Source organism: Caloenas nicobarica, chromosome 1 (genome assembly GCF_036013445.1).
Source record: "Caloenas nicobarica isolate bCalNic1 chromosome 1, bCalNic1.hap1, whole genome shotgun sequence".
In the NCBI taxonomy this organism is placed as follows: Eukaryota; Metazoa; Chordata; class Aves; order Columbiformes; family Columbidae; genus Caloenas; species Caloenas nicobarica.
The window spans coordinates 213976056-213998096 of NC_088245.1; the positions used below are offsets into that span (position 1 = coordinate 213976056).

General features: G+C 47.6%; 1 protein-coding gene across 4 annotated transcripts in view; it reads right to left on the reverse strand.

The window, feature by feature from the left end:
- Nucleotides 1-22041, reverse strand: part of FAM168A (family with sequence similarity 168 member A) — a 198478-nt gene that overhangs the window by 26653 nt on the left and 149784 nt on the right. For all 4 annotated transcript variants that reach the window (XM_065656793.1, XM_065656785.1, XM_065656776.1 and 1 more), the window contains one exon: nucleotides 5694-5774. In XM_065656793.1, coding sequence (XP_065512865.1) covers nucleotides 5694-5774 — 81 coding nt within the window. The remainder of the gene's footprint in view (nucleotides 1-5693; nucleotides 5775-22041) is intronic.

The window sequence follows — 22041 nt, forward strand, 5'->3', positions numbered from 1 at the left end:
TCTTGACTACGTATCAGAATTACTTGAGGGATCATCTACAAACCTCCCTTTGGGTTCCTGTTCCTCATGAGCATGAAGGACATCCCCGGCAGGATTCATTTCAAGCTCTTCTGGTAGGACAGACAGTCATCCATGGAGAAACTGTCCCCAAACATGGGCTAAATGTTCCTCTGGGGACATTTCTCTTTCTCTCCACTGAACGCAGAGGGATCTGGGCAGGTTGGGTTTGACACCTAAAGGGAACCAAACCTTCCCTGAATGTGGCACTTGCTGCAGCCACTTAAAAATATTTGAAAATCGCCTCGTCTTTTTTTCATTCTTTCTTTTTAATTTGGAAAATTAAAGTGAGCTGAAATAAAATCTTTCCAAGGGAATGTGCGGATTTCATCAAGATTTTGCAAAGTGTTTTGTTTGGATAGCGACGCGACATTTCTGGGGTTTGTTTTCCAATAGGAACTCCAGCCTCCCAAGGACGGTGTCTGAAATGTACAAATCGACACGGATCCCCCCAAAATTCCTCGTCCTGAAGCAATTTGCTGCTCCCTCTCACTCGGGTGTCCCTTTGGCCACCTCCCCACTCGGTTGGGGACAAAAGATGTTTTATAATGTCCAGGCCAATATACAATATTTACTGGCTGAGCAGGGAGGATATTGCCAGCCTCTGGCAGGACAAGCTACTAATAAATTTGTGGGGTTTTTTTAATGCTATGGAGCTCTTTCCACTTTATTCTTTCAGTGTTATATCCTCGAGGGGAATTTGAGGGTGCCGGAACACATCTAGGGGAACAAAACTTATTTCATATTACACATTTTTAGTGGGAAGAAATGCAGCTAAAGACCCTACGAGAAGCATGTAAAACCAACTGAAACCACAATAGACCCCTGACAGAGTCATCCCCAACAAACGGCTTTATTGAATAACCTCACAAAACAACAGTGAATTTAAACTGTGATGTGGAGAAGACAGCACCAAAAGGTTTTTTTGGCAGCGAAATCCTCATTCCTGCTTCATCAGCCTTGGAAAGCTCCCGAGCCTGGAGATTTTATGACAACCAGGAGATGGAAAACTTGGCAATTCAGAGAAGAAAGGGTTTAGAAAGGCTGCCACAAAGTCCGGCTTTGTGTTTGTTGTGCAAGCAGCTATTTCACTCCGATGACTACTGAGCACTTGGCTGAAAAGACGGCTTTATTCAGAGGTTTTCAAATCCCGCAGCTCTTTTGAGGCGAAGCCTTCAGAATAAACATCTCAGCCAACCGAAAAGCCACAAAGTCAAAACGAAGGCCGAGATATTATTTTTCATCTCTGATGTGTGCTTGGAAATGGGTGAGCGAGAGATTTTTTTTTTTTCAGGCCTTTTTCATAAAAACCATGAAAAAAGGCTGAGGCCTGGTTTCAGAAATGCTTTTCCAATCACAGTTCAGACGCTGCCAATTCTTGTGTTTGACCTACGCGTCCATATCCTTTAAAGAAAACGCTCTCATAAGACACTGTAGCCTAAAAACCAAGTCCAATCTCTCTGCCAAGGGCAGGGACATCTTCAACTAGACCACGTTGCTCAAAGCCCCGTTCAACCTGACCTTGAACACTTCCAATGATGGGGCATCCACAGCTTCTCTGGGCAACGAAACCTCAAGGTTACTACTAAACAGGAGATTTCCTTTCTTAATGCTACCTTTCACTTAATTCACTCGGGCTAAGAATTATATTTTGAAACTGCTATTTAGCCCTTGGGCTTCTCCCATCATTTTTCACGCCAAGAGGCTCCTGTCTCCCAGGTAATTTGGCTTAAAGAAGAGAACTTAGCCACACTTTAAAAAACTCAAGGCCGCTTGGTCCTTCCAAAGGGCTGGTTTCAGTAGTGGGCTTAAATGTAGGTTTAACTTCAGTTCAATTATTTCCTGAGTGGGGGCATAAGACAAGTCTTCAACTCCAAAAAGCAAAAAACTTCTATAAAGGTTTCCAAGTTTGAGCTTGAAAGCATAAAAATCTAAGAGATTGATGTAGCAGAGCAACTCAAATATTCTTCATTAAGTACAGAACCTGATTAGTCCATGCTGCGGTGAAGACAACTCCTGTGGACAGGTGGGAATTACTCCATGACTCCTACTTTGGAGTAACTTCTCTGGCTTAAAACCAGTAGAAGGTCCCTTTCTTTTGGAATAAAAGTGTCCTTGACAACAACTCCTGTGATTAATTTACATTTAATCTGCATGAATCTACAATTCTCCCATCTCCCACCCTCACATAGATGAGGTGTTCAACCTCCAAGTGACAGACAGGGGATAACTGGGTTGGTATTCATGCCACCCACATGCTTTGATGGCTTTCTCCTCTCCAGCTGTCTCTGGCCAAGCGGTAAGGTCCTGGACATCTGTGTGTCCTCCTCCATCCGGACCTTTCTCCACATACATTGAGCAACATAACCAGAGCCACGGGCTGGGCACGCGTTTGGCCAAGAGACAAGAGTGGAACCCAGACAAAAGGGAGGTGTGGAGGGATGGTGCTCAAGAGCAGGGAAGGAGCTTGGCAGTCTAGTCATAGGGTTTTGTCCAAAAAACCCCATAGAATACCAGGTTGGAAGAGAACGCAAGGATCATCTGGTCCAAACTTTCTTGGCAAAAACCCGGTCTAGACAAGATGGCCCAGCACCGTGTCCAGCTGAAACCTGAAAGTGTCCAGTGTTGGGGAATCCACCACTTGCCTGGGGATATTATTCCAATGGCTGATTGTTCTCATCGTGGCTAATGGAGGAACTCAAACAAGAAATGGCTTTGTGGGTGGTAAGGGGAAACCTCCTTCCAGCGAGAGGAACAGAAGCAACAAGGGAGACACTTGGGAAGGTAAGAGGTGAAGAGGACAGACATCGTTGGCTAAACCAAAAGAACAGTAAGGCTCTGGACACCAAGAACGAATGGAGTGGACATTGTTTCTGTAAATAAAGACAAGTAGCCTGTGCTAGATATGAGCATGAGGGTGTCAAAGAGGGGGATGACACATGGTGTGAATTTTGGGGTTGTCCTGTGCAGGGATGGCAGTTGAACTCAATGATCCTTGTGGGTGCCTTCCAACTCAAGACATTCTATGACTCTACGGTTAAAGCAGTGGGCTGGGAAAATTAGTTTTGTACCAGCTCTCTGGAAGGATGGAGGAGGATTTGTCAAGGTTGGAGACAGCAGAGAGAGCAGGACTCAGTGGTAGGGGCTGAGCTATGGAGGATGAAGACATCACCCATCAGCTTGACTGGCAGGATGGTGCAGAGGGACTACAAAGGTGGATGCAAAAGAGCATGGGGCTAATGGGGAAAATGAAGACTTCCCTGAAAAATGAAGACCTTGTACCCACAGGTAATGTTTCCCAGAGATAGCTGGGGAGTAGTGGAGAAGGGAATGCAGGATGTAGCCTGGCTGAGCTTTCATGGAAAGCTGGAAGGAGCAGATGACAAATATGTCCCAATGGACGTTCTGCAGCAGAGGTAGAAAACAACTGGCCAAACTGGAAAGCCAAGGGAAAACAAGATTTTATGGAGAAGAGCGCAGCTGATGCTGCCAAAGATAACCAGCACACCACGGCTAAGAAAGAAGAGTTCCTGAGTTTGGCCAGAAGAGCTTGCTGCATCTTTGGAAGAGCCATTTTAGGGTGGTGTGAAGGGCAGGAGCTGGACAGAAGACAACACTAGGGCAGATCCAGAGTCCGTAAGTGACAGAGGAAAGAAAGAGGAGGAGAGTAAAGACAGCATGGGAGATCTAGACACCAAACAGGACACAGCTGCTGACAATCACAGAATCCCAGAATGTCAGGGGTTGGAAGGGACCTCGAAAGCTCATCCAGTGCAATCCCCCCGCCGGAGCAGGAACACCCAGATGAGGTTACACAGGAAGGTGTCCAGGCGGGTTGGAATGTCTGCAGAGAAGGAGACTCCACAACCTCCCTGGGCAGCCTGGGCCAGGCTCTGGCACCCTCACCGGGAAGAAGTTTCTTCTCAAATTTAAATGGAACCTCCTGTGTTCCAGTTTGTACCCATTGCCCCTTGTCCTATCACTGGTTGTCACCAAGAAGAGCCTGGCTCCATCCTCCTGACACTCGCCCTTTCCATATTGATCCCCATTAATGAGGTCACCCCTCAGTCTCCTCTTCTCCAGCTCCAGAGCCCCAGCTCCTCAGCCTTTCCTCACACGGGAGATGCTCCACTCCCTGCAGCATCTTCGTGGCTGCGCTGGACTCTCTCCAGCAGTTCCCTGTCCTTCTGGAACTGAGGGGCCCAGAACTGGACACAATATTCCAGATGAGGTCTCACCAGGGCAGAGCAGAGGGGCAGGAGAACCTCTCTGACCTACTGACCACCCCCCTTCTAATCCCCCCCAGGTCCCATTGGCCTTCCTGGCCACAAGGGCCCAGTGCTGGCTCATGGTCATCCTGCTGTCCCCAGGACCCCCAGGTCCCTTTCCCCTACACTGCTCTCCAACAGGTCGTTCCCCAACCTATACTGGAACCTGGGGTTGTTCCTGCCCAGATGCAAGACTTGCCCTTGTTCTATTTCATTAAATTTTTCCCTGCCCAACTCTCCAGCCTGTCCAGCTCTCTGGATGGCAGCACCGCCTTCCAGTGTCAGCCACTCCTCCCAGCTTGGTGTCATCAGCAAACTTGCTGATAGTACATTCAATTCCCTCATCCAAGTCGTTGATGAATATATTGAATAATACTGGTCCCAGTACCGACCCCTGAGGCACTCCACTAGATACAGGCCTCCAACTGGACTCTGCCCCATTGACCACGACTCTCTGGCTTCTTTCCTTCAGCCAGTTTGCGGTCCACCTCACTACCCGATCGTCCAGTCCACACTTCCTCAGTTTAGCTGCGAGGATGCTGTGGGAGATGGTGTCAAACGCTTTACCGAAATCAAGACAGACCACATCCACCGCTCTGCCATCATCTCTCCACCTCGTTATGTCCTCATGAAAGGCCATGAGGTTGGTCAAGCATGACTTCCCCTTGGTGAAGCCATGCTGACTGCCCCTAATGACCCTCTTATCCTTGATAGGCCTTGAGATGACACCAAGGATAAGGTGTTCCATCACCTTTCCAGGGATGGAGGTGAGGCTGACCGGTCTATAGTTGCCCGGGTCCTCCTTCCTGCCCTTTTTGAAGACTGGAGTGACATTTGCTTTCCTCCAGTCCTCAGGCATCTCTCCCGTTTCCCAAGACTTGGCAAAGATGATGGAGAGCGGTCCAGCAACGACTTCAGCCAGCTCCCTCAGCACCCGCGGGTGCATCCCATCTGGACCCATGGATTTATGGATGTCCACATTGCTTAATTGGTCCCTGCATCTACGACATGGCAGGAGAAATCCAAGCAGCGGGAAGGGGAAGGCAACCCCAGGGAGATGCATGCCATGTTCAGAAAATATTAAAAGCCACCAACGCACAGGTATCACAGGGATGAGGACTGTAAAATTCCTGGGATTAAGATATAATTCATGGTTCAAACGCACTTTGCAACATAGAGAAATATTTCCAGTGGAGGGTGTGAAGTTAATGGCAGAGTTAGGAAGAGCTTAACGCAGGTGCCTTCCCTGTAAAGTGTTTGCTGACAAGCACATGGAAACCACTGGGTTTTGTACACTGAGCAGCAAAAGTTAAATCCTCCTGCACGGTTTGACATGCCCAATCTTGTCTCCACATGCAGATTTTTTACCTGGGGCGTAGCCGGGGCTGCTGGTTGGATACATGTTTGGGTTGTAGGCTGGGGCAGCGGTGGGATAGCCCGTCGGATAACCTGCAACGAGATTTAAAAAAAAAAGAGAAATTACATTTTTGTCAACAGCGAGAGAGAAGAGGAAAGCATCTCTGGAAAAGAATAAACAACCTGTGTGAGGAAAGAGGCCATCGGCACAGCTGGGAGGTAAAGCACAGATGGATTCTCAGTTGCCTGGGGCGTAGGAAGCACTACGAATGTACAGACTCACACATGACATCATCAATATTTCATCTTTATTCCTCTAGAAAACAAGGACGATAACCAGAATACAGAAGGCAGGAATGTTCAATGTGCTCTGAAGAAAACCACTGAGAAAATACACATGCTGAATGCAGAATTCAGCTACAAAAAACCCCACCAGCACAGCGATATTCAAAAGCTTTTCCTTGGCTGTTTGCAACCATCGTAGCTCGATCTTGATTCTTCCTGCAAAGCTCAGCACCCAGCCTGATCCTCGGTGCTCAGCACCTCCATTAACCAAAGCTTCTTGCTAAAGGGCAGGTAGAGACGTTGCACGAAAACACGCCAGCCCTTATCTTCACTCATGGCTGCACAAGTGCCATCCCTGGCAGGGACCCGATTACCTGCCAGGCCACCTGGAAGGAACACGCGCGGCAGCTCGTCCCCTTTGAAGCTGCGTAGAGGTTTTAACAGGCACTTTAGAAAAGGTTGCAGAGCATCTTCAGTTTTCATCATCTTCACTCGGATGGGTCATGCGGAGTTCAGGGTAAATGACAGAATCATAGAATTATTTGATTGAAAGAGACCCTCAAGATCATTGAGTCCAACTGTTCCCCCACCCCTGGCACTGCCCACATCCCTGAGAACCTCATGTCCGTCTGTCCAACCCCTCCAGGGATGGTGACTCCAGCACTGCCCTGGGCAGCCTGTTCCAATGCCCCACAGCCCTTTGGGGAAGAAATTGTTCCCCAGATCCAACCTCAGCCTCCCCTTGCTCAACTTGAGGCCGTTTCCTCTGGTCCTGGCGCTTGTTCCTGGGGAGCAGAGCCCGACCCCCCTGGCTCCAAGCTCCTTTCAGGCAGTTCAGAGATCAGAAGGTCTCCCCTTAGCTCCTGTTCTCCAGGCTACAAGTTCATCAGAAGTTCTTGTCTTCCATGAAAACCTGCGCACCTCAGTCTGCTCCATTTTGCTTTCGTTCACAGCCCAACCTCCACTTCTTGGAAATCTTCCCAACTGAAAATGGTAACAACTCGGATAACTCCATCCCTTCTCACATGTCCCTGCATAAATCCCACAGACCCGATGGGACACATTAATCTTCCCTTGCTGGTGGAGAGTTTGGCTTTGTTGAGCTTCACCGCCACGGTCGCTGCCCTGATTTATCGGTGCATCTCATTGGCCATCATCCCAGAGCAGAGCCAACCCAAAAAATGACCCTTGGAGACTCTTTCCACGCCAAGCTCCACTGACACCGGCTGTTGGTTGCCAGCAAAGGCTGGAAAGAATTAATTAGCAGTTGATTCACACCCCATCTTTTGGGGTTTTTTTGCTTTATTAAATAAAAGCGATCGTGAGTCTTTCCTCCCCCTTTCTGGGCAGCAAGACAAATGTCCCACCCCTCCCTCCCATGCCCCAAAGTTCACTGCTTTTCAACTATATTAAGATTTCTAAAACCTGGTACCCGGCACACAGCTGACTGCTGCGGCAAAAATTTGAGGTTCATTAGAATAAATCTAATTCAACAATCATGACCACTGTACTGGAATAAATGACTGCATGTTCTACCCTCTCATTTTCATCAGTGATATATTTGGCTTCTAAATCAGGTTAATTAAAAATTGCTGTAGTTAATGTTGGGTAAGCAGCAGTTTAACGGATTGATTATTTTTTTTTTTTTTAGGCTACATAAAACTCTGTTGTCATCGTACAGCCTTGTAGCAATCAAGAAGCTCCTCGGAAAGTTATTTGCAGATCCAGTGATTGCAAGCAGAACATTAATGATGAAGATCTTAAATCAGAAATAACCCTGCCTACTCTCCGCTTCATTAGAAAATAACCATTTCTTTTCCAGTACATTCATTGCTCCAGGGTCTCCTTGTTGCCCTCTTGAGCTCAATGATCCCCCTTTACCTCTTGATTGGTCTGGCCAGGGGTGTTAAACCAACTTCAGCTCACTTCTTGACTACACCAAGCGTATTTTCCCTATAATTCTCTTGACCGTCTTTCTACATAGGGTTTTACCTCCCTGGCACACGGTTTAGTAGCGACGGCTGTGCCCATGGTGTTGGGAAGTCTCAAGAAACTCATCAATGAGGGATGGGATCTAGATGATAATCTCTTGGGGCACCAAGAGGTTCTTCTGGTCTTTGCTGTTGATTAATCCCCCCAAGTAAATCCAGAATCCCACAAACCACTGCAGTAATCCTTAATAATAGTCCTTAACTAATAGTCCTTAACTCAACAACCATGACAAACGTAGTCCTGTGTGGCTGTGCGCAGCAAATATTTAATCTGTGCCCTCTGAGATAGCGCCAGCACTCACACACTAGCAAATCCAGCAAAAAACTCTTCTCTTTTACGCAGACCTAAATTTTCGACATGAGGTTTATACGTTAAAAACGAGCCTGAAATAAGTCAGGCCACAGGAAAACTGTGGCTTTGGGTAAGCTTTCCCATCCAGCCAGTTATTGAAAGACTTCACGGTTATTTCAGGCAGATGGAGACAATTGTATATTTAGGTCTTCTTTCATTTTTTCAGGTTTAACTTCTGCTTGGTAGCAGTGCATCCTGCTTACCGTGGTATCTTTTTATTGTTCTGAAAGAAAGCTATGGCCATTTTGAGAATAATTTCATTTCAGATAAATACCATTTCTATCAAGGAAACCTGAATAGCTTCAGATGCGAAAAGATGCAGGCAGCCCTGCTCAGCTTTATCTTCCACTCTGATCTCATAAACTTCGATAAGTGCTGACCTCCAGCAAGAAAACTTGTCCTTTCTATTTTAAGTGGAAACGGAGATGGGAAAGGTGCAGGAAAATTAATATGGTTTGCTCCTTTATTGGACATACCACAAGATAAGAAAGTAGCAGAATCTAAGGTAATTTGTGCGAGGGGAAATGTGCTTAAAAATTCCCCGCGCTCAAAACCCATTGGGTTTAAAAATATATGAGACGTTTTTATACCTTATTGGTTTTTGAGCTGTCGGGATTTCTGTTTATTGGTTCTTCTTCATCCCCCAAATGAGCTTTGTCAGGAAAGCAAAAGCTGCAATCCCCATGCTGGTCCCCATGTCTTACATCCCCTCAGTATAAAACAAAGCTGAGATCCAAGGACCAGGGGTGAGCTCAGGAGGGGCAGCGGCACCAAAGCATCCAGCATCTTGCTCTGATTTCCCCCCTGGGTACCCTAAATCCCTGGGTACCCGAAATCCCTGGTCCTCCTGGAGACCCTGCTCCCCTCCTGCCACGTCCGTCTTGCCTCTTCACCTTCAATCTGCAAAAATATCAGCGGGTTGTTTTACGTTGAGTGCTGTTAATCTTCACGAGCTTCCTGCTGGACACGTGAAAATGTCAGTGATGGAAAGAAAATATCCTTTATTTTCAACCTGTACAGATCTGCGCACGATGGCACCCTATTTCTGCTAGTGCTTGGGGCCTTATTACAGCCACGATGCAGAAGGAAAGAAAATAAGATGAAAACATATTGAACAAAATTTATTAGATTCCGCATCGAAGAAATCAAACGTTTTTTTCATGCTTTATTTTAATTTAATATCACCTCCGCAATCAATAGGAGTAGGAAAGCCAGTGTTGGTTTAATGTTCTCCCCAAGGAAAATACACAATGCTCAGCTCTGAGCAGCACTAACTGAGCCGCTTTAAAAATTACGACGCAATAACTGGCTGTGCAAGGAGAAGAGCACAGGGGGCTGCAGCAAGTAGGTATTTTAAAGCCGCCTTTAATTTTTCATGTATTTCTAAATGGTTCTACGCCGTTACTTCCAGCCCTGAACTCTTTGGTGCAATCCTGCTTTTGATTAATGACTTTTGGGCTGCGAGTCCCAGCTACCTGCTCCCTCTTTTTAACATGCGTGCCTTTAGAAGATGCACTAGTAAAGGAGTTTATGAAATAAATTTAAAAAGAGTGGCATATAGAGCCTTCAAATGTGTTTGTTTAGCCCAGGCTCCTCCGTGATTGTACTCAGAACACCCATAATAAAGCAGTTAGCTTATATTTCCAGCTATATATATATTTTACTGCCAATATGAAAGACAGAGGCATGTGTAACCATATACACAAGCTCACCGCAGATCTCTTCTGCACAAGACAGGAAATGTTTGGATATTTTAAGACAGTTCTATCCATCCTGGGTTGGATGGGGCATTTAATTCCATCCTGGCAGCTTCTGGGATGGCTTAATCCTGGTCCTGAGGTAGCAAGCTCCTGTGCTTGTTCCGTGCCTCAGTACAGCAAAAAAAAGCCGAATTACTGGGGAGAAATGAGAGGGCAGGAGAAAAAACAAACCAGAGATGTGAGCAGGCAAAGGGCTGTCCTTGGGGAGGATTAAAGAATTGAATGGGCAGCGATACAGGGGAAAGGTTTATTTGGGCTCGTTCAAGGATTAGATTTGTTATTTTCTTTTATTCACGTTGGAAATTCAGGGAGCTCATACCCAGCCCCAGGTGCAAACCAGCTCCAGAAAAAGCCTTGTGAGAACCCGTAGGTCAGCACTGCCAGGCTGCAGAGGACCGAGCACGAGGGACAAAGTGACATTAAAACCCCACAACAAAGGCACCTGTGGCAAGCTTTACAGGGGAAGTCCCAGTTCAAAGATTTCCTCCCCATTTGTTTGCTTCCTCTAAAGGAGACTTCAGCACACGCTGCCCATCCTCAATGTAAATGAGCAACCTACATAGAATCACAGGATGGTTTGGGTTGAAGGACCTTCCCAGCTCCCCCAGTGCCCCCCCTGCCATGAGCAGGGACATCTGCACCAGCTCAGGTTGCTCAGAGCCCCGTCCAGCCTGGCCTGGGATGTCTCCAGGGATGGTTCAGCCACCACCTCTCTGGCCAACCTGGGACAGGCTCTCACCACCCTCAGGGCCAACAATTTCTTCCTCATGTCTGACCTGAAGCTCCCTCCTTTAGTTTCAAACCATCACCCCTCGTCCTATCACAATAGGACAAAAAGTCTGTCCTCATCTTTCTTCTCGGCCCTTTTAAGTCCAGAAAGGCCGCACTAAGGTCTCCTCGGAGCTTCTCTTCTCCAGCTGAACAGCCCAGCTCTCTCAGCCTGTCCCACAGCAGAGCTGTTCCAGCCTCGGGTCATTTCTGGGGCTCCTCTGGCCCCTCTCCAGCAGCTCCATGTGTGTCCTGTGCTGAGGACCCAGAGCTGGCCCAGCACTGCAGGGGGGTCTCACAGAGCGGAGCAGAGGGGCAGAATCCCCTCCCTCCACCTGCTGCTCACGCTGCTGGGGATGCAGCCCAGGACACGGGTGGATTTCTGGGCTGCAAGCGCACGTTGCCGGCTCATGGCCAATCTTTCACCCCCAGCACCCCCAAGTCCTTCTCCTGGGGGCTGCTCTCCATCCCTCCATCCCCAGCCTGGACTGACACCGGGGGTTGCCCCGACCCAGGTGCAGGACCTTGCTCTTGGCCTCGTTGAACCTCATGAGGTTCTCATGGTCCCACTTCTCCAGCCTGTCAAGGTCTCCCTAGATGGCATCTATTTCCTTTAGCATATTACTCCAATCCAGATTTGAAAAAAATGAGTGAATTTACAAAAACCCAAAACTGCAGGTGCACTATTACAATATTCTTTGACAGTGAAGAACCTCCTTAGGTTCACCATTGTCTTGGCCAGACTGCAAGTCTGTATCCGCAAGCTTTAGGTCTGATCCTGGAGCTCCAGAGACACCAACATATGGTACCAAGCAGGGATTCGCCCACATTTCCCCTCCCAAATTTCATTCATGTTTCTAATCGTGTCACCTACTGTGCATATTTTTTACACCCATCTAACACAGCCTTCATGGTATAAACCTCAATATATCATAAGATTCATGCCCTCTTGTCCTCCTGCTTCTGGATTTGTGCTCTGGTCCGTGTACAAAGGTCACAAAAGCCACATCCAAGAGACAGTGGGGTGCTCAGGAACTGGTGTGGACTTCAGGGGACCCTCCCTGTGGCTTAGGGCTTAGGACTTGAAACTCTTGAAAAACAATTTGCTTCTCTTCACTAGAGAGCCTGGGTGGTTTGGTCCATGTTTCGCCCTTCCACTAGTGACTGAGAGAATGAATTGTCACTTACAACACTGATTTCCAAAATGTGCCATTTAGTTTTTCAAGAATAGCTTCTCTTGGCCATTATCTGATGAGGGCTTAAATTCCTACAAGCAGCCTCAATTAATTTACAAGACAAAATACTCTCCTTCATTCTTTTTTTCCTAGCAAGTGCCGAGCAGTGATACGCTCCTAATAGGGGCCGTATCACAAGGATTTTTACAGGGACAGATAATAAAATCCCTTATCTAAGGGCAGGACAAGGCGATACAAACCCACACTTCAACACCTTGACCCACTGCCACCAAGGACTCCAGCTCAACGTTGCTCAGATATTTGCTGTGCTATCTTGAGAGCTCGTTAACTACCAACATTCGATGGATTACAAAGCCGGGCAGCCACACAAAACTGTCCCTATTGTGTCACTCACTGCTGCAAGGTGGGTACATTCAAGCGACAACTTTACTAATTCTCCCTTTTAAATCTCTAAATGCCGCATCCCGTTTTGTTTCTGCTGGGCAATTGCTTTGGAGCTGCAACAGGTCCAGGAACATTTTGTCTTTACAACGATCTCTTCAGATCAGCCAAAGAATTTTCACCTGCAAAATACTTTAATTTTGAGTCCATGTGCTATTTCTCATTCTTTATTGCCTAGAACGCAGAAACTCTTCAAAAATAGTATTTACAAGTACCTTCTCAGGACAGAAACATGAGAAACTTCATGCCTTCACGCTGCTGTAAATCCCTTTAGACTGATTTTGAACTTATACCTCCAAAACGTTACATTTCGTGATGTGCACGTGCAAAATTGGTACTTGAGAAATTACCCCGGCGCTGAGAAATTAGAGAGCAGACACCACGGAGGCTTCTGAGACCGCTCTGCCAAAGCCGCCACCAGCCAGACTCGCAGCAACGCTCTTGAACATCGATTGCCGGTAGCAATGACAGCAGAAAGAATGAGCCTAATTACGTGATAATTAGGAGGCGCAGAGAAAATAGCTGAGAAGGACATCGGAGAACTAATTCGGCGTTGGAAACCGAGCCTCCAGAGACGAAGAGCTACAGCATTTTGGAAACGACTTGCAGTGGAGATTTAAACAAAACTTGCTGTCGCGTGGCATGAGCCTTTCTCCATCCAGAAGGATCTTTTCAGCCCATCCTCCTCTTCGCATAGATGAAGAGCTCAGGGCTTGGGCTGTGCATTTTCTCCTGCCTTTTGGAGACACGTCCCCCAGGGAACATCCCATGGTGCGGGGGAGGTAGGGAACTGTTTAGGTTGGAAAAGTCCCTCAAGATCACAGAGTCCAACCGTTCCCCAGCCCTGGCACTGCCCCATGTCCCTGAGAACCTCATCTCCGTCTGTCCAACCCCTCCAGGGATGGTGACTCCAGCACTGCCCTGGGCAGCCTGTTCCAATGCCCCACAGCCCTTTGGGGAAGAAATTGTTCCCCACATCCAACCTCAACCTCCCCTGGCGCAACTTGAGGCCGTTTCCTCTGGTCCTGGCGCTTGTTCCTGGGGAGCAGAGCCCGACCCCCCCTGGCTCCAAGCTCCTTTCAGGCAGGTCAGAGATCAGAAGGTCTCCCCTCAGCTCCTGTTCTCCAGCTGAACCCCCAGCTCCCTCAGCCGCTCCCATCACACTTGTGCTCCAGCCCCTTCCCCAGCTCCGTTCCCTTCTCTCAACTCGCTCCAGCACCTCAAGGCCTTTCTTGGGAGGTGATCCCACCACCCCTCTGGCCGCCATTTTGAGCCGGGAGGTGATCTTGGTGCCCCTGAGGCCGCCATTTTGTGTTTTGAGGTGATTCTGGTGCCCCTGGGGCCGCCATTTGGAGCCCTGAGCTGAGGGGCCCAGAACCGCTCCCAGGATTGGAGGTTTGGCCTCCCCATTCCCAGCACAGGACGGTCACTGCCCTGGGCCTGCTGGCCACACCAGTGCTGGTCCCAGCCAGGATGCTGGTGGCCTCTTGGCCACCTGGGCACACGCTGGCTCATGTTCAGCCGCTGGCACCAACACCCCCAGCTCCTTTTCCGCCGGGCACTTTCCAGCCGCTCTTCCCCAAGACGTCCATGGTCAGCTTCATCCCCTCACATAAGCCACCATCCCACTGCCACCAGTCTGCTTGGCTCATGGGTCCAGCTGCCTTGGTGGGTGTGGGGCTGCACCAAGGTCAACACCAAGACCAAGCCCTCGATTTACCAGCCAGGAGCCCTTTGTCACAAGTGACTTAAGGACTGAGGTCTCTTAGGATGCTACGGGTACAATCGAATGTATGTGAGACTGTCGGTGTATTTTAAGATGTTGTCCTTCAGCTGGAACTTGGGTCAAACTTAGTACTAAAACATCAAGACACGTCTCATCCATTAGATTTCACTTACCCCCAAGCTTACTTTGGCCCCGTGCATTTTAAAAGGCAAATTTGTTGTACTGAAACTCCTTTTATAGCTCAAAATGTACATTCCTCAATTCAAAGAGTTTTCCAAATCCAATTTAAATCCGGAAGCAGTTTCCAACTTGGGGGAATAAGAGCTAAAACCCTCCTAAACTGAGTTCTATTTTGTTTTATGCTCAACATTTTAAATCATATCAATCTAGGTGAATCCCGTTTTGCCAGCTCACAAATGCAACTACAGCAGGAAGGACAGTTTAACCTTTTCTGTCTTCCCTAATCACGCAGAACCATTTAACAGCTGAACCGAGCACAGCGATTCCATGTCAAGCTCTACCCCAAACCTCTCCCGTGTGCTGCTCCTCGGGCATGATGAAGGACGAGCATCCAGATCCGCAAACGCACCTCGGTGCTGGAGGGAGCCCAGAGGCTGGACCAGGTTCCATTTCACACCGATCATCCCACGTTACCGCTGTTATCCCCATCACTCACTCGCCACCTTGCCGTGAAACTATTGCAGCCCACTCATGCGACATGGATGTAAAAATAGAGGAAAAAGCTGAAAGCAAGGGTGGAACCGCTCTGAAGAGCAAGTTAATGGATGGTTGAGAATCCAGCATTTCTGAAGTCTCTGAGCATAATAAATACATTCATTCCCATGAAAAAGTGCCACCCCCTTATTACTGTTTCAAGCCTCATCAGCCCAAGAGTAGAGCACTTGAACATGTATTCAGCAGACACAGCAACTCTTTTAAAAAAGATTTGCTCTAGCATTTGACAACCTACTCGCTTTCCTGGAGACCTTTTACTGTTGGTTCTTTTTCCACTTGAAAGGTCCTTTATATAAGCAGTGACTTATTTCTTGCTTGTTACCCGTGGCCATGGAAAGCCAATCTCACGTGGACTGTAAAGGCACCCACAGCATTGCTGGTACTGTTGATTCCCACTTTTAAACGCTGATGTTCCTGTTGCTGGCCATGTACTCAGATTGAAACTTTTTACCAGGCACATCATCACCGAACTGGAAAACCATATCCCACACTGTTTGCTGAGGATGGTAAGTCAGTACTGCCATCTGATCTGATGGAAATTCAAGTTAAATTGGGGAATTTATTGTATCCGCTGTTCAAGGATTGCCCTTGTGCGTTCGTGCTGATGGAAAAACTCGTGACGAGCTGCAAAGAGATGGTCAAACGTCTGCAGCCTGCCGGGGAGTGGCGGTGGGATCTGCATACCGTCCCCTATGATACAGTGTGCTTTGTGCTTTTTCTTCCTAAGGCATCCACAGCAATCACAGAATGGTTTGGGTTGGGAGGGACATTCAAAGATCATTGAGCTCAACATCCCCTGCCATGAGCAGGGACATCTGCACCAGCTCAGGTTGCTCAGAGCCCCGTCCAGCCTGGCCTGGGATGTCTCCAGGGATGGTTCAGCCACCACCTCTCTGGCCAACCTGGGACAGGCTCTCACCACCCTCAGGAGCAACAATTTCCTCCTTGTGTCCAATCTAAACCTACTGTCTTCCAGTTGAAAACTGTTGCCCCTTGTCATATCACTGCAGGCCCTGCTAAAAACTCTCCCTAGATCTTTCTTACAAGCCTCATTTACCTATCAAAAGGCTGCAATAACATCTCCCTGGAGCCTTCTCTTCTGCCCAGTTCTCTCAGCCTTTCCCTACAGCAGAAGTGCTCCAACCCTCCGACCACTTTCATGGCATCCTCTGGACCCACTCCAACAGGTCCATGTCTTTCTTGTACTGGGAACCCCAAAGTACTCTTAAGTGGGGTCTCATGAGAGGGGAGTAAAGGAGAGAATCCTCTCCTTCAACCTGGATATTGCTGCCTCATGTCCAATTTTTGCACAAAGCAAAGGAATAACGGAGACTCACTGCCTCATGAGTCCCTCTGGCTTTACTCCAGCTCTACATCCCCAGGACTGTGAAGACCTTATGCAGGGGTAGGTGGGCTCTCCAGGACCAGGGCACCTCTGGAGATGAACAAGGAATACTGGGGGCAGTTTTGGGCCCCTCATGCCAAGAAAGGCCTTGAGGTGCTGGAGCGAGTTGAGAGAAGGGAACGGAGCTGGGGAAGGGGCTGGAGCACAAGTGTGATGGGAGCGGCTGAGGGAGCTGGGGGTTCAGCTGGAGAACAGGAGCTGAGGGGAGACCTTCTGATCTCTGACCTGCCTGAAAGGAGCTTGGAGCCAGGGGGGGTCGGGCTCTGCTCCCCAGGAACAAGCGCCAGGACCAGAGGAAACGGCCTCGAGTTGCGCCAGGGGAGGTTGAGGTTGGATGTTGGGAACAATTTCTTCCCCAAAGGGCTGTGGGGCATTGGAACAGGCTGCCCAGGGCAGTGCTGGAGTCACCATCCCTGGAGGGGTTGGACAGATGCTGAGATGAGGTTCTCAGGGACATGGGTTAGTGGTAGACTTGGTAGTGTTGGGTTAACAGTTGAACTCGATGATCTTAAAGGTCTTTTCCAACCTAAACGATTCTAAGAGTTCAGGTCCTCTAGTAAGAAAACTTCGATAACTCCTTCCTTCTCCTTCTTCTCCCTTCCTAGGATCACAGCTTGGCCCAAAGGGTGGTGAATTCCACTTGTGAGAAAGTACACACTCTTTGAAGAAGGAGTTTTTCTTATGGGTTATCCACATTTTATGTGATAAGCACAACACTTGGACACTACACAGATAGGAGCTCTACAGGCATCACCAATACACAGCTGTGCCTCTGTAACCTTCAGTATAAACCCAGCCTCCCGAAAAAACCTGACAAAGAACACATGAATCTGGCAAAAACTATTATCTTTTCATGCACATTTCCTTTATATCACACAGACTTAGAAGAAAGCACATCGAAAGTCATGGGAGTGGTAGGGGTGCCTTTGGCCTGAAAGGCGATGGAGAGAAAACCTTCAGTGGAAGGCACAGGCATGTGGTGTGGTCTGTTAGTCTCCATTTTGACAGAATGAGGTCCTGCGTGGAGGAGATTTTCCCAGCTGGAGATCAAGGATGGGACGGCTGCTGGGGCCTCCCTGCCCACGGAGCTGGAGGATCCTATTTATTGGGAATTAGGCAGGAAAAGCAGCGGATTTGCTCTGAGCTCTTCCATGGGACTTTGTGGTTGCACGATGCAATACATCAGCTTGGAGCTGTTGCCTTCAGCATGTCAGAGAATTAAGAGACTTTACAAGACCAAAAAGATATTAAGAAGCACTGTTTGGGGCATGTGTGGTCTTCACTTTCTCTTGCTCAGAGAAAATTTGATTTCAGACCATTTCTTTAAGGTTGAATATAGCTGCAAGCTGTTGGTCAAAAAAGAAGATGCCCACTTTCGTTCTTATTTCAGTTCCATCTTGGTTCTACTTCCCACCTACAAAGGAAACCTCCCAAGCCTCACTGCAGCTGTCTGGGTTCAGGACGCATTTGTGTGAGCAAAATTCATCTTGAAAACTAGGAGCAACTGTCCAAAAAAATTAGTGAGATAGTTTGATTATTTAAGGCACATACTATAAATAAACCACAGTGACAGAACTTGACAGACTGTCAATCAATATAACTTCTGGACAAGAGACATGTGTCATATCCTTTCCTGTGTTGAGACAAATCTCTATGGGAAAGAAGTTCTAGAAAACCGTTAAAGTCACAAATTATTAATGCTTCCTGCACTTATTTACTCCGTTCTGTATTTAACTAATCAGAAGCAAGATATGAACAGCCACTAACGATAAAATAAAATTGTTTGTTGCTCCAAACAAAGCGTAAGTCCTAGATAAAGAAGCTGTTACAGTTTTCTTACACCCTGAACTGTGGCTCCACCTCATCCAAAAATATTTCCTCAGCGTAATATTTTGCTGGAAGGATTAAAATAAGTTATGATAGCAGAAGAACTGCTAACCTTAAAGCAGACCAAGTGGTAGTCCTCTGATTCTCCCCAAGATAATCCCTGAAGAATAAGGATTTTCATTCTTCCTCAAAGAAATCCCACTTTTGGTGGAAATCGGTTTGCCATTGGTCTACGGCTAAAGCCACGTATTCACATTAGTGCTGGGTAACCACTAATTTTCCTCTTTCAGAGCCAAGCGGAAAAGACTAACGAGGTCAGGGTTGCTGGGAGAAGACAGATCTTTTATTTGAGAAGCTGATATAACTGTAAAAAAAATTTAAAAAAACTAAAAAAAACCTGAAACTTTCAGGCACAGAGGTCCACCTGCAGCTCTCTCTTAGCAGAACTTGTCACCATGTAGTTTCTCGTGCAGAAGACCAGGTAGTGCATAAAAAGCGATTTTCAGAAGTAAATGTTGGTATCTCCTGCGGTGCTTTAGCCCCAAGGGGCTCTGGACATAAGTAAGGCGACAGATCGTGCCACCAGAACAGTGGGGGCTGTACCCAGCCATCACAAAATCAAGCACAGGATGGTCCTGGGGAAGAGCAAGAGGCAAACATACCAAGGAAAGGCCCATGGCTGGAGACCAAGCTGAACTGAGAAGGTTATTATTTACCAATAAGCTGAGCTGAGCAGGAACACCAGGAGATATGGCTTGGACACTAGGAATTTGTCTGAAGTACAACTGTTGCTGAGGTTACACTTGGGCTTCAGGAAGAACTTCATCAACTTAATGAAGGACATTAACCCACCAGTGGCTGATGGACGTATTGTTTTTTGAGCTCTGCTGGTAAATCTTTCCTCTTCTCAATCACCTACTGGAGGAATAACACACGGCACGAGTGTGCGTTGTCAAGACCTGCTGAATTTTTCCACGGATGGGACATCCAGAACTTCTGTGGGCAAGACCAGGAGTGGATGCTGGAGATGGGGCTGAGAAGAAAGATGGGGACAGACTTTTGAGCAGGGCCTGTTGCCATAGGACAAGGGGTGATGGTTTAAACTAAAGGAGGGAGATTCAGGCCGGACACGAGGGAGAAATTGTTGCCCCTGAGGGCGGTGAGAGCCTGTCCCAGGTTGGCCAGAGAGGTGGTGGCTGAACCATCCCTGGAGACATCCCAGGCCAGGCTGGACGGGGCTCTGAGCAACCTGAGCTGGTGCAGATGTCCCTGCTCATGGCAGGGGGGCACTGGGGGAGCTGGGAAGGTCCTTCAACCCAAACTATTCTGTGATTCATCCTTGGAAAACAGCAGTAGGCTCGTGAGGCTGCCCCAAGATTAAGCTACTTCTTTCCTTCTTGCTCTTTGTTATTTTCGTTATCTTTACTTCAAAAGACAATTAAACATGTTTTTCTTTTCTGCAGAGTAATGAGGATGAAGCACAACAACTTCAACAGGCCCGTAACTTGGCCAATATCTCAACTTTTAAGAAAGAAATGGAGTAACCATTCCTCTTCTTGCTCACAGTGAATACACACACGTCATTTTTCGTCCTGTCCAGAGGTTTATTCCTCTGTCTTTTCTTGAACATTATAGAAAGCATTTTCTGGGGCTATCATAACATTTGGAAGGTCAACACGGGTGCACGGCAGGTGAGGAGATGCCACAGCAGAGCTTCAGAGATGGCAGCTGAACTGATCCAGAATGACAAACTAAAGGGAAATTATGGTCAGAAAAGTGGCAGGGTTGCCTTTTTTTTTTTTTCGAAAAATTGTGCCTTCCTGTGTGTACTCAGAGTCAAATCTGCTTACTTCACTGTCAGAAGTCGCCTTCTGCTCTCGCTGGCTTGCAGATGCGACGTGGTTTGGAGCCTCGCTCAATTCATGTATCTTTAATGGAATAATTACTCATATTCTCAATACTGAATATACATTTCTTCAAACTGAATTCTGCACTGAAGTGCAGAGGTTGGAAGCAAAAAAAGCTGCAGTAAACTGAAATTTGGGGAGATGTACATGAAGAGAAGGACAATCAGGACATCAAGCTCCCAGTGCTGTTTTTCTACCTTCAAGTGAAGGTTTCACGGTGCAACCCTGACACAGAGACGGTTCCACTGGGGTGAATTTTAAGCATCGGATCCTCCTTGAGCTCCTTTCCTTGGTTAGGAGGAACCAGAGCATCCTCCTGTCCCCAGAGACATCCCTTCTCCTCCAGCAACCCGGGAGTCCAACCCATGAACACCCGCGTGGTTCCATACGCGACGCTACAGAAATGCAAATGCTTTTTAATAATTAATTTGCCGTCTCCTTGCGATCGTTCGGAGGGCGATGAGAGCCTCACGCCCGCAGAAGCGGGTGCTCCTGGTCCCCTTCTGCTCTGGCAGGGTTTCTATGGCAACTCCAGATGGGTCTTGAAGGGAGGGTTTCTTTCTGGAGGAGTTTGTCATGTAAATGCAGGCAGGCACAAGAGCAAACCCGTGCTCTCCGTGCCCTCAGGTTATAGGCTACGGAAGGGTATTTACAATAACTGCTCAGAAAACAGCCTTCTGTGATTTCCAAAATGCACTTGTTCATCTGGGTAATTTTCAATTCACCCTTTTCAGCTCCGCTCCCAAGCCAGGAGGGGAAAAAAAATATCATTTCAAGCCTTAGCGTTTCGGTCCAGACGTAATTTCTGCTCCGTGATAGACGGTGTGTTGTGTGCGAGACACCTCCGTGCTTCCAGCTACGGAAAGAGATGCAGCTTCGGTGTGCATGTCTGACGTCTTTTTAGACTTCAGAATTCGGAATTTGCTCCTGTTTCGTATCTATAATAATTCCCTTCTTCTGCCCAGTTGGTGCTTACGACAACTGGCTCCAAAATATTCCCCGTTTCAATGACGGCAGCATCTGGAAAGGGCTTCCCATGTGCTTGATACCTGCAGACGTGCCAGATATCGGTCTGTCCTCACAACTTTGCAATGTGAAGGTCTTCACAATGTGAAGAAATGATTGAAAAGGCTGGAAGATGGAAGGGAAATCCCAGTTTCAGAGCCAGAGATGCCGACACATTAAGGAATGAGCTGGTTTGCCGCGAGTCACCCAAAACTGCAAGCTGAGCAGGAGATGATCCTGTTTGGGCTGTTCAGCACAAAACTACCCTCCCACTTCATTCGTCATCACTCCAAAGTGTTATAAAGATGTGGTTTGGATATTTTCTAGGGCAATTTGCCATTTTCTGCATAGAAGGGTTTGTTGCTGCCGACCTCATGGGACCGGCGTCACGTCTATCGGAGGAGCTAAATGTTGAGTAACAGGTGTCAAAAATGCTTCTTTTGGACTGTAATTCTACAGGATGAACATTTGCTTGGAAGAGAAGTGATGGCAGAAAGCTCCTTACCTGGCCACACATTACTTTTAGTTTTTCTTATTCAAGATGCTTGAATTTAATTTGCTGTTGTTGGACCTACCTTAAAAATTCAGGTGTATTCCAGGTGTGGTGCCAAAGCCAAGGTCCCCAGCGCTGTCCTGGGCATCCCCAGAGAATGATCAAGCATTAACACAACAAAATCCGCCCAGTAATTAAGTTCATCCTACAGCACAAGCACTGTCTTGCTTCCCATCTCTGCTTTTTACACTCCATATTCTCCTCTGACATTGGCAGCATCCTCATTCACCCGCGCTATTATTGATTCACAAGATCTCTGGGGACACTGAATTTCCTGTTTCAGCTAATTCTAGTAATAGGCAATTCCAGGATGATCGCAACAATGTCATGGAATTAAATTTTTGCCCCAAAGGGCCAGTTTTAAAGGATGGACCTGGCGATTTTCATTCACAAGGGTCGGCAAAGGTAA